Raw genomic sequence first — 12,927 nt, 5'->3', positions numbered from 1 at the left:
AATGTGGCACTTCACATACCTCTGTATACTGTTTTCATCAGTCAACTGTAAATTTTCTTTTAGATCCCGCAGTCACATCAGTTTTATGCAGCTTCCTCTACAGTCCGACTTACGCGATGCAACTCCAAATTAGTGTAAACACTCCGCCTCCAAGGCTTCAAAACTACTCATTGTCATCCCTGTGACTGGAAGACCGTCCGTCGGAAGACCAAGAATTATAGCCACATCTTCAAGCGTCACAACACATTCACCAATCGGAAGGTGAAATGTATGTGTGTCGGGGTGCCACCTTTCGATTAGAGCATTCACCAGTGCTTTCTGACATTGGACTACCCCAATCTAAGATACATGATAAAAACCAGTAAATCATAAATGCTCTTTCACCCTATCATTGTACCGATCCGGAGGGAATGGGTGATCACATGTCAACATTCTTAAACTCTACAAAACATAACAAATTATTAGTCAACTCAGATAACAATTACTAACTTACTACTAAAAGATACTAATTTTCTAACTAGAGCAACTAAAATATTAAACTCATGCTAAACTTTTTGTTAATTACAAAATTTAGTAATTATCATGTACTAACCTACCAATTAATGAACTCTCATTATTGAAAAATTTGCACAACTAACTCAACAACACATATTAATTGAAACCGCACAACTATCATAAATTATTTTACTAAATCCAACTAAAATTCTAACTTCGACATTTAATAATTAATCCTTAAAATAATTCATAACTAACTATTATAATTTCTAAAATTAATTATAAAATTTAATATCATAATTATAATTTCTAAAATTATTACAAAAAAGTTTTTAACTATGTAGTTACTAAGCTATCATTTTAGTCTAACTCAAATATTATCATTCATTCAAATAATCTCTAACTACGTTTAAACAAACATCCTAACTATTATTTAAACATATATTCCTAAATTTTAAAAAATAATAATAATCATTCAGTTTATAAACCTAAATTCATCTTCTAACAACAATAATAATAATTCACTTCCTAACAATAATAATTACAATTAAAAAATATTAAAAAAATTTCAAAAAAAAAAACTTACGTATTTTAAAAAAATAATAATAATCATTCTGTTTATATTTCTAAATTCAATTTCTAACAACAATAATAATAATTAACTTCCTAACAATAATAATTATAATTAAAAAATATTACAAAAATTTCAAAAAAAAACTAACGTTTTTTTAAAAAATAATAATAATCATTCTATTTATATTTTTAAATTCATTTTCTAACAACAATAGTAATAATTAACTTCTTAACAATAATAATTATAATTAAAAAATATTAAAAAATTTTCAAAAAAAAACTTACATATGTTAAAAAATAATAATAATCATTCTATTTATATTCCTAAATTCAATTTCTAACAACAATAATAATAATAATTAACTTCCTAACAATAATAATTATAATTAAAAAATAATAATAATCATTCTATTTATATTCCTAAATTCATTTTCTAACAACAATAATAATAATTAACTTCCTAACAATAATAATTATAATTAAATAATATTAAAAAAATTTCAAACAAAATTTGAAAAATAATAATAATCATTCTGTTTATATTCCTAAATTCAATTTCTAACAACAATAATAATAATTAAGTTTCTAACAATAATAATTATAATTATAAAATATTAAAAAAATTTCAAAAAAAATTTACATAAGCAGAATGGTTGAGATAATATATAATATGAAGTTCGGGACGTTCAACATCTCTAACTTTGTGTTTCTTTAGCATTTTAATTTTTTTTCCAGCATGCAAAGCAATAAGCAGTGGAGAAAGGAAAAAGAAGAAGGAGTGTGGACTATTTGGTATGAAGGTGAAAGTGATTGTTCGGATGGTGGATGTGGGTCTATTGCACGGGTCTATGTTGGGATTAAAGGCACCATTGCGGGGAGGTGTCTGTGTGCAACACGTGTCTGGGGCGTCACAACTCGAACCGTGCGTTTTGCCCTTAACAACTCGGACCGTCCGATTAGCAGGCGGGAACTCGCATGGTCCGATTAGTGTTACTCTAACACCACACGGATGTGAAGTACCTGTGTTCTTTATATCCCAGTCCAACCCCATTGTTGCCTCCATATTCAAATTAAAAAACATAGTTTTTAACATATGTGTTAAATTTTAATTTTAATATTTAAAATATCTTATTTTTATTTTAAATGTTTTATTTTATCTTATTTTAGTTCAATGGTTAAAACTATTTTTTTTCTAAAAATATTTTTTCTTATTTTTTTGTCTTTTTTTTTCTCTTATTATTCTGTCATTTTTACTTTTAAATTAATACAACCATCACCATAACCACTATAATTATGATTATTGTCGCTATCCAAAAGAAATAATAATACAAAAAAGAATACTTTTGAAAAAAAAATAATTTTGACCGAAAGATTAAAATAAAATAAAAAAATACATGTGTGATAAAGAAGATATTTTAAATATTAAAAACAAAATTTAACATTTTAACTCAATCTAAATGTTAGAGAATAAATCAGTACTTTACTTTTATAGTTAATTAAATTGTCACAAGATATGTGTTGAATTTTAATGTGAGTAAGTGATTACCACCATTTACTTCACTAAATCAATTTCTGTTTCATTAATTTAATTTAATTGTTGAATCATGTGATAATTATTTTATACTAATATCTTTTAAGTTTTAATTTGGACATTAATAAATAATAAGTATGCAATAAATCTTTTTTATGTTAAGCATCAAGTGCGTGTATGGGCTTGTGGACCTACACCATTGTTTGTTGTGAATTTCAATAAAATAAAGTGCCAAATCAATAAAAAGAATAATGAGCATGTATCTTTTTGTGTAGTCCACTATAAAAAAATTGAAGCCTCAGAATTTAGAAACATAAAAAATATTTTCTCAACGAGAAAGTAGAAATACCGTTTAAGGAGGAATATTTTCCTTTTCTTAACTAGGCTTTTAGAATATTCTTTTACGTATATAAAAATATTTTTTTTTAAATCAATTCGAGATTATTGAATATTTAAAAAAAAAATATTTTGTTATCGATATTTTTTAACTTTTATATATTAAAATACTTTTTTAATAAAATTATTTAACTAACTAAAGCGCTCACTTTTCATTGCTTAAACTTTAGTATCCTATACATATTTTCATATGCTTCTTGATTTTTTATTTCTCCTTTTGAATATAAAGTAACTTATCTTACAGTGGATTACTTTAGTTAATAATTCATACTTTACATTATATTTACTTGTCAATTTTAATGTCTTTGTTCTTATTAAAAATACAAGTTCAATCAAGAGGTCGCAGACATTCTTGCTAATAAGTATCGTTCTTTGATGTTAGGTGTTCATATTTATTTCATTGTGCCATCGCAGATTAGAGAGTTACTAGTTGATGATGGTGAATGTTAATGCACTCACAAAAAGAACAGAGAACAACCCTTCTTAAAAAATGATTTGCTATTGAAATTAACAAACAAATTGGCCTATTTGGATTTTTAAGTTTTTTTTATATAATTTTACTACAAAGATAGTCAATCTGATTAGTGATTATCTTTTAAATCTAAACTATTAATAAAAAACTATAGCAAATAAAAAATAAACGGTTGATAATGCAGAAGGCATTTCTTTTCTTTTCTTTTTTTTTTTCTTTAATGTACTCGTGGCTTTGTTTGGACTCTAGTCCCGTTTTCTCTAAAAATATACATAACAATTAACAATAACAACAAAAAAAAAAAACCTTATTCTAAAGAATAATAAAAAGCTACTGTGTCCTAAAAATAAATAAATACAGGATCCATTTCTATACTGCTTAGAAAAATTCCCTCACATGCAAGAAAATCATCTCTGGCAAAGATCAAAACAAGTGCATTTCTAAAATTATTGTGTTCAAACAAAATGGTGATTGTCTCTTCTGCAAAATTTTTTACATACCCAAGAAAACTGAAGTTACATATGTACACTATAAATATCACTTCTTCATAGTAGGAAACACTTCCTTCATGATCAAGGTATCCGCGAAAATCTTCAAATGCAAAATTTATGTTGCACCTTTAGATGCATGTTGATGCCTTTGACGTCCGTTGATTCATCCCAAGGATGATGACAATCACGGTCACATCATCATGGTACTTCCTCCTCCTCCCGGCCGGAACATTCATCAACTCTTCCGTGCTAAAACCTGTGCAAGAATATCATTATGGTAAGCGATCATTAAATCACAACAAATGTGTTTAGACTACAAAAACTCATAATTTATGCAAATGAAATTGATTTTGGACCTGCAGAATCAGCAGCTCTTGCTATAAGTTGCTCAACAAGGAATTTTGCTGGATCACCAAATGGATTGCTTAGGATGTAAGACTCTGCAAGCTCTACTGCTTCATCATTGCTGAAGAAATCGAACAAACCATCACTCGCAACTATAGCAAATTGATCGGAACTTGAGATTCTATGCACGTTTAGTGACGGTTGAATGGAAATGTATGGTGGGCTTATGAGATCACGCACTCGAAGAATTCCCATCAATGCATCATTCAGAATTTTCTGCATGGAGAAAACAAAAACAGAATCAAAATCACAACTGTTTGGTAGGATGGATATTTACACTCTGCGTAAATCAGTTTCCTAAACCATCAAATTCATAAAAAGGCTACAATTATAGCAGCTTGGATGCGATTCGGCCTTGGTTTCCAACAATCACTTTTGCTTCTTTCCAAAATCTTCTAAAACTTTTGCTATCCTAGATAAAACAATACCAACCTTTTTCAAGTAGCCAACTCCAAAAGCGCGAGTAACCTTCAATTTTCCTTTCACTTTCCCAGCTACAATGGCCTTGGGATCATCTGGGTGACCAGCAAGAAGTTGAGCTCTTTCGGCTTCATTGTCAACAGTATGAATATCAGTAAGCTGGATAGCTTTCATTCTTCTCTCTTTGCCACTCATTCCGCCATCCATACTGCACGTTGCCAATACTGCTCTGCTGTCACCAAGATTAAGTGTATACAAATTTTCCCCATGAAGAAGTGCAAGTAAAACACAAGATCCGACAGAAACTAAATCCGGACGGTCCTCCATTTCCTGCTCAACCATGTACAAGAAATCATTCTCAACCTGATTGAGAGCACGTTGGAGGCTATCAAGAACAGCATATGAAAATGATTTCTGAGAACGAGATTGACGCTCATCCAACTCATATTGAGATGATCCACCCAAATCAAGACTGTTGGAAGCCTTGATAGAATCTGATTCCAAATCAAAATACAGCATATTAAAATAAGATATGATAGTGTCGTAAAGGGTACAGGCCAGAAAGTCAGCTGCATCCCTGCCGTTAAAGCCGTCATAAATTCCACAAAAGAGCCAGCCATTTTCTTCAGAACAAACTGCTTGAACTCTATCTTCACCAGCAGCTCCCCCTGCTACTTGTACTTCCATAGCATTGAGAAATCCTTCACTTTTGCAAGGAGCACTCACCATACAAGCGTCATAATCAAACATATCACTTTGTGTGGATGGACTGCAACTGAGGTTTGAGAAACTACTATGGAGAGAAGATGATAGTATGTCCAACTTCGAAAGACTTGGCGAAGAGGGTATCTTACGAAACGATTTAGGAGAGTCCAAACTAGGAAGGATTTCTTCCCCTATCACACCATTGCAGATGTTTGTGTTGGCAAGTGTAGCATTTGCGCTAACAGCAGCACCAGACAAGCAAGAGAAACTGCTTGTTCTAGGGAAATATGGAAGGATTTTGTAGCCGTTGATAGACTTGCAGGAGATATCTTCAATGCCATTGCATTGGTAGCCAAAACTTATCTTAAGTTCTGTTTCAGGACCAAGCATGGCTGTCCCCCGGCCCTGTATCACATAGGAAATTAGGTACAGTCATAAACTTATTGTATCCAAAGAGAATTATTAATATACCAAATTTCCAAAGTAACGGATATTTTGAAATGGTTAGAGTCTAGACTGCCACAATAACAGTGCTAATTCATAATCTTTTGAGCCTCCATCACATTCTGGAGTAGCAGCAATACTAAAATGAATTGGCTAGCATGATATAGGAACCAATTTTGGCAGTTAATCCAAGATACCATCTAAAATGTCAGCACCAAATTTTTTGCATGAGTTGATGAGTAAAACAGACTATTGAAAGAAATGAATAGAGTGGGGAAGACAGAGGGAAATAGAGAATCAAATAGTACTCAAAAATGATATAATCAATGTTTCACAATTATATTATAGCAATTTGGAAAAGGAAATAGAACTGAAGTTCTGGAATAAGCTTTAGCTTCAATTCCAACATAGTAGCCTATATCTCCAGGGAATAATACACATTCAACCTCATATTTTAACTGTCAATACATTCAGTCATGTATAAAACTCAGTTGTTTGAAAATCCAGACTAGTTAAACCAAGCAACATAAACATGAAAGACAAGAATGTTTCAAGAAATGATTTACCCTTCTAAAAAGATCCTCTCAATTACAAATGACAAGCATCTGTGTTGAAAAATTTGGCGTTTCTCTCCACTCACAAAAAGGACCAAATTGTTAACAGGATAAATACTCCATAAGTTGCTCCTCTAGACCAACCCTTCTTAGTTCTCGCCAATCTCTCCTCATTGTAAAAGTAAGAACACCAATTGATTATTGTGAATCAAATCAACCAAACAACTAGCCCTCTCTGTGCAAAGTAAAAGCTTAAAAAATAGGATGGGTCCCATTGCAGAAGCATGAGGCTATTATAGAGAGAGAATCAACTTTCAAGGACAGTGACAATAGAATATACTTAAAAACCATTGCCAGCAACCCAGCACACTTAGCAAACTGAATGTGAATTAAATTCACCCCAAGCCTGCATTTTGCATCAGTTCGTCAAATTCAGTTACCCCTTCCACCTTATATTAAATAAAAATCAAAATTTTTCCTTATAATTTTCTTTTTGTTTGGATCCTTTTGTTGTATGAACACCAGAAGAAATAAAAAAACATATTTTCACAAAAATAACACATAAAAAAACAGAATTGACATGAAAAACACATAGAACACAGAAACCACTGCATCTGCATACAAAATTACAACCTAGCCAAAAATAAAAAATCATAATTTAAAGAGGAAAAAAAAACTTACGAATTATCCAGAAAATGAAAGCAGGAGCAAGAGAAAGAGTGAAGGTGTTGTGAATGCAGCTAGAGAGAGAGAGAGAGAGAGAGAGAGAGAGAGAGAGAGAGAGAGAAGAAGAAGAAGAAGAAGAAGAAGAAGAATGAGAACTATTGAGTTTGTTAGTGAAGAATGAGAAGACAAGGGGACCGAAAAGATGGCTGAGAACACGGTTGACACACGAGAAGAAGAGGAAGAAGAAGAAGAAACGTAAACGCCATATTTGTGTTCAGTTTTTAAGCGACTTTTTCAATATTTCAACGGGGCTGAGCCTCACGTTTTCTGTTTTTCTCTTGCAATTTGTGTTTGTCTTTTTCCACCTTGTATGTATCTTTCTACGTTCTACCGCTAAAAACCACTTTTCTTTTTTTAGGTATTTGCTTCCGTTTTCGTTTTCCCGTCATTCCCACCCTCTTTACTCTCTACTCTCTACACCTTGCTTTCTCTTCATTTCCCATTTATTTTTTTGAGAAATATTAGAGTCAAATTTTTTTATCAATATTAGTGATTCAGGTGTAATTTTATAAAAATAGATTAAATAAAAAGAGATTAAAAAAATTAGGATCGGAGTAGGTAAAATTACAAACATTTATTAGTGATAAGTAAACAACATAAGAACTAAAAATAAAAAATAATAATAAAAAATAAGTATTAAGACTTTTACTAATATCACAAAAAAATAAATAATTTTTTTTTAAATGAACAAATATTAAGTAGAATTTACTATCATGTGTTTCAATAGAAAATCTAAATACTAATTTTATGAATTTTCATGTTTGAATTTGATAAATAAAATGAAGAATAATGAAATTGGAGATGATGAAATAAAAAAATTTGTGAGTTCTGAAAAGAAATGAAAAAGATCCATGATTTATGTCCCAAAAAAACAGAACTTATTATTGGTGCATTAAAATAGGATGAAAATATATGTGAAAAAAATGCTATCCACAATTATTCATATTGATGAATAATTAAAGTGTACTAAAAAAATGATGTGGGGCGTTTGCTTATGATTGAAAATTTGTGCTTCTTGTTGCTTATGGTAATTGTTGAAAAGTGAAGTTTGAATTGTAATGCCTTTATAAAATTAGTCTTCTTTGTTAGAGTTTCACAATTTTTTTTTGAATTTTAATTAGGTTTAATTACTCTATTGGTCCCTATAGTTTCGCGAAATTTTCAATTAGGTCTCTATACTTTTTTTTCCTTTTAATTGGGTCCCTGCACTAATTTTTTTTTTCAATTAAGTCCCTACCGTGACCAAACAGTTAGATTTAACGGAATATTCTGTTCCTAAATTAAAGATTCTCTAACTTTTTCCTAAATCTCTAATTCTCTTTCACACTTATTTTCTGAAATACCAAAATAACCCTCCCACACTTAGAATAAAAAACCTAGCTAGCCCTCAGTTGCTCTCCTGCGTCGGTCCATCGTCTTCATCCATCTGTGGCGTCGTCTGCAGCGGACGCTGGGTGGTCGGCCATCCGTCGCCTCCTTCTCTCTACGTTGGTTTGTTCTATGTTATTCTGTTCAGAGGTCTTCTGCGCTATTTTCCCATCTAAGCCGTCGCTGTTCCTCCCGGTGCTTTGCCTCGCCTGACGTCGCTACACCGCACCGCACCGAGCCCGTCGCGCCTGACCTCCCGTCTGGCCTCTCATCCCCGCGCCGCTCCTCTCCTCGATATCCCTGTACTCGATCTGTCACAAAACAGGTAACATATAACATTTATTTTTTTTCCAGCTTTTAAAACTTGATGTAACATGTTCATGCTAATTTTAATTTTAATTTTCAAAAAATATGGCATTCGTTAAGGTGAATTAATCTTTATTTGTTTATTTATGTTCCTATCAAAATATTGATTTCTCGTATGGTAAGTAACTAAGTCTATTACTTTGCTGAATTCTATCAGGCGTGCCAGCCACCTCTCAATGGCTAGAGTGGACTTCTAAAAGCTGACTGCATCAAAGAAGACAGCCAACCGAGGTGAGCCCAAATCGAAGTGGGGAAATTATGATGCCAAGTGATTAATATTTTACAAAATTACGTTATTAAAGCTAGCTATTCTGGACCTATTTAGGTGTTTATGCATTTTATCTATCTATTAATTAGTAAGAAAATTGAAGTACACAAATAGTCATGGGCTGTTATCAGATTGGGCTGCCATCAGATTGCTTGAGAAATAGATATTATACAAATGAACTTATTCAGACATCTAGTGGCCGATTTTGTGTTTTCTTTTTATTATATATTTTTTTTAATGGAATATTTGAATGTAGATGTTTTATGCTAAAGCAAATTGATGAGCTGAAGCAGTTAAAAAGCAGAGAGTGAAATAGAGTTTCTCTAAAAAATTTAATCATGTGAATTTTGTAGATTACATAATTGAATTCTGAATCTAACTTGTATCCATATCTACAATTACCATTTCTTGAACAATTTGGTGGATTGAGTTTAGAATTTTTTAACATGCGTTGTTGACTTCCCAGGAAGTGATTAGATGCATCCAAGTTGGTTTCAAAACTTGTTGGTTTTTTCTGATTTGAATTCTTTTTCTTTTTTCCTTGCGAGATTCATGGTTTGGATTTAAATTCTGGGATGTGGTCAGATTTAATTAGTATAGATACTATGCGAATTTAATTATTTTTATTTCAATTATTTGATCATTTGCTTGTTCCTGATTTGAGCTACAATAGTCAATAGATTATTGAATTTAGAATGCTAAGTAATGCCATTCAAATAAGCTTAATGAATATCTCATATAGTTATTTTTGAATTGTGACTTCAACTCTTTTTTATCACCTGAGAAATTATACTATGTTATAGTTGGTGTTCTGAAGAAAAAACCAGAGTATAGACTCTATTTGGTTTGTGCATTGCTTCAAAACTTGTTGATTTTTTTTACTTTGGATTCTTCTTTTTTCCTCGTGAGATTCATGCTTTGGATTTGAATTTTGGGCTATTATAAGATTGCTTGAGAATAGATACCATAATTTTTCTAGTTTTTCTGATTTGTCTGGTTTTATTTTTTCATTATGTAATTTCATGCAAAGTTTGAGCTTCTTATAATGTTAAAATAGAAAAGGAAGAAAAATGTTATTATGCACTGTTTGTCACTTGCACAATACACGTGAGGAAGAAATATGTTAATTACTTTTTTCTTGTTGTACTTTTTCAAATTATAATTATTTTTCTATATAATTATGCAGGATAATTCTGAAGATGCGAGTGAAGATTGAGATACTTATCATGATAGTTTATTGACAAAGATGGAAATTGAAAGATGTATGGTTGATGATGATGTCTTTTATTAGGATTCTTCTTTACAACATCCGAAGGTTTGAGCAATTTTGAGCATCCACTTAATGAACTGAAGTCTATCCCAAGAGTTGACAGTTTTGGTCAGGTGTGTGGTGCAACTTTCAAAGTGGATGAGGCTAAGAAGGAATCAACTGGCATGTCAAGGGTTGGAAGTGCTGCTAACTGGTCGAATAATATCTAAATATGAATTCTGTTTGAACTAAGGCTTTTATTATGTGCTAGACTCGGTTGAATTTTTATGTTCTAGTACTAAAAAATATGTTGATGTCAGAGCTAGATCATATAATTATCAAGCCTATATTTATTATTATTATTATTTCTATTTTATTTTATCTATTCTTTTTTTTATGTTCTTAAGATAAGGTATTTTAAAAATAAAAAAAGATATTTTTGATACAATTTATATATAAATAAGCAAAAGAATGATAATGACAAAATAAAAGAAATTATAGGAACATCTTTCATGTTGTAGAATCAATGAATAAGGATTATAGAAATATCTTTCATTGAATATTTATAGTTTTACCAGATTTTCAATTAGGTCCTTATATTTTTTTTCTTTTCAATTTGGTCCCTAAGGGTATACAAGTAATTTCACAATTTACTAACATTTTTTTAACGTTTAACGTTAAGAGGGACTAAATTGAAAAAGAGTAAAGTATTGTTTTTGTCCCTAATGTTTGGGGTAAGTTCTATTTGTGTCCCTAACGTTTAAATCGTCCTATTTGTATCCTTAACGTTTATAAAAGTGATTCAATGTTATCCTACTATGAATTATACTAAGAAATCAGATTATATTTTTTAATTATTCTCACTTGAATGTATTCATTCTCAATTAGGTCTCACTTGGATGTGTTTGATTTTAATATTATACCCACTATTTGTGTTTCGATTCAATTATGTTCCAGAAAAGTGAATTATGTAAATATTGTAGGAATTAGTTTCAACATTAGATGAGCTATTTTTCAGAATAGATCATTGATTCTATCCCAGATATTTGTATTCTAACTTCAAGAAAAGATTTTCAAAACTCAAACTAAAGCGCTCATGATGTGTAATTGACGGTAGGATAACATTGAATCACTTTTACAAACGTTAGGGATACAAATAGGACGATTTAAACACTAGGGACACAAATAGAATTTACCCCAAACGTTGGGGACAAAAACGATACTTTACTCATTGAAAAAAAAATAATGTATAGGGACCCAATTAAAAGGAAAAAAAGTATAGGGACCTAACTGAAAATTTCGCGAAACTATAGGGACCAACAGAGTAATTAAACTTTTTAATTATGAATAAGGAAGGAAGAATGGAGGTAAAGAGATTTTTAATCTCAACTTTAATTTATGAGAAAAAGATAAATATGTCCATAATTTTTTTTCACGAACATTTTTGTTTTTGAGAATTAGAAAATACATTTACCTTCTTGACCTCTCTAAAACCTGGACAAATTTATTCCTCTGTTGAAGTGACTCCGTTGAACCTGACGAAAAAGTCTGACATGACTCCCATTGTGCTGATTCGGTCGTTAGGAGAGCACACCTGGCATGGACCTTTTCAAAGCAGAACATATGCGTCCTCCCACTCCAAAACGACGCCGTTTTACCAAGAGCCCGACATACACACTCTAATCCCTTTATGTAATACCTATAACATCCATGTCACACTCAAAGAATTACTGAAAATCCTAAGAAAACAAACGATCAAACTCCCTTATCTCTTTTTCTCCCTCCAAAAAAAACACTTCGTAGAAGAGCAATCGTTGTGGTGTGAAGTAGGTGTCGGAGAGGGTGAAGAAGGTTGCATTGTGCTCGTGGTTGCTGTCTTCGTCAGAAGATAAGATCGTCTTGCCTAGCGATGCATTTTTGTTTATGCATCGTGAACTAATTTTGAAGGCATTCTGTGTGCATGTTGATAGTGTGGGTAAAAATAGTGTACTGATGTATAAAAATCATTTTTAAAATCTCATGTATCGGATTTGAAGAAGGAATTCTGTTAGGAAAAATGTATTTAATAAATTTTGTTTCTGTTTTTGGAGAGACGTTGCTATTTAAAATGTGACTATGTTATCTGTTGTGTGTATAGTTGGTTGAACTAACACATAGTTGTTCATGGATTAATTTCAGATAGTTGATGTTTTTGTGGTGTCAGTATTTCATCATGGAGATAATTTTCTCAGAGCAAGTAATGGTTCCCTGGTTTATCAAAATGGATAGGAAGAGAGGTTCCCTGAAATGGACCTGGATTTTGTGAATTTTGGAGACCTGTTAACATTGTTTAAGGGTTTGGGATACCAGTCATACAAGGTAGTATATTGGTATGATCCAACAAGTGCTGATATTGAGTCTGAGATGAACATATTAACTGAGGATGTAGGGATCAATGCCATGCGAGAGAACAAAATGAAGAACC

General features: G+C 31.4%; 1 protein-coding gene across 4 annotated transcripts; it reads right to left on the bottom strand.

Moving 5' to 3' along the window:
* Nucleotides 1–3,879: 3,879 nt before the first annotated feature.
* LOC112741752 (probable protein phosphatase 2C 40) lies at nt 3,880–7,690 on the bottom strand. Of its 4 annotated transcripts, none has more exons than XM_072213870.1 (5): nt 7,168–7,603; nt 6,499–6,652; nt 4,796–5,893; nt 4,315–4,579; nt 3,880–4,214 (listed from the first exon to the last, which is right to left on the bottom strand). In XM_072213870.1, the coding sequence occupies exons 3-5, from the start codon at nt 5,876–5,878 to the stop codon at nt 4,087–4,089; spliced, it is 1,476 nt and encodes a 491-aa protein (XP_072069971.1). In that variant the 5' UTR covers nt 5,879–5,893; nt 6,499–6,652; nt 7,168–7,603; the 3' UTR covers nt 3,880–4,086. The 4 variants fall into 4 exon arrangements, with proteins under 4 accessions (XP_072069971.1, XP_072069970.1, XP_072069969.1 ...); XM_072213869.1 differs by having other exon boundaries at nt 6,499–6,721; nt 7,168–7,492; XM_072213868.1 differs by having other exon boundaries at nt 6,499–6,892; nt 7,168–7,486.
* Between the last annotated feature and the right edge of the window lie 5,237 nt (nt 7,691–12,927).

This window comes from Arachis hypogaea, chromosome 14 (assembly GCF_003086295.3).
Source record: "Arachis hypogaea cultivar Tifrunner chromosome 14, arahy.Tifrunner.gnm2.J5K5, whole genome shotgun sequence".
In the NCBI taxonomy this organism is placed as follows: domain Eukaryota; kingdom Viridiplantae; phylum Streptophyta; class Magnoliopsida; order Fabales; family Fabaceae; genus Arachis; species Arachis hypogaea.
The sequence above is the reverse complement of the archived record's forward strand: the minus strand, read 5'-3'. Positions and strand labels throughout refer to the sequence as shown.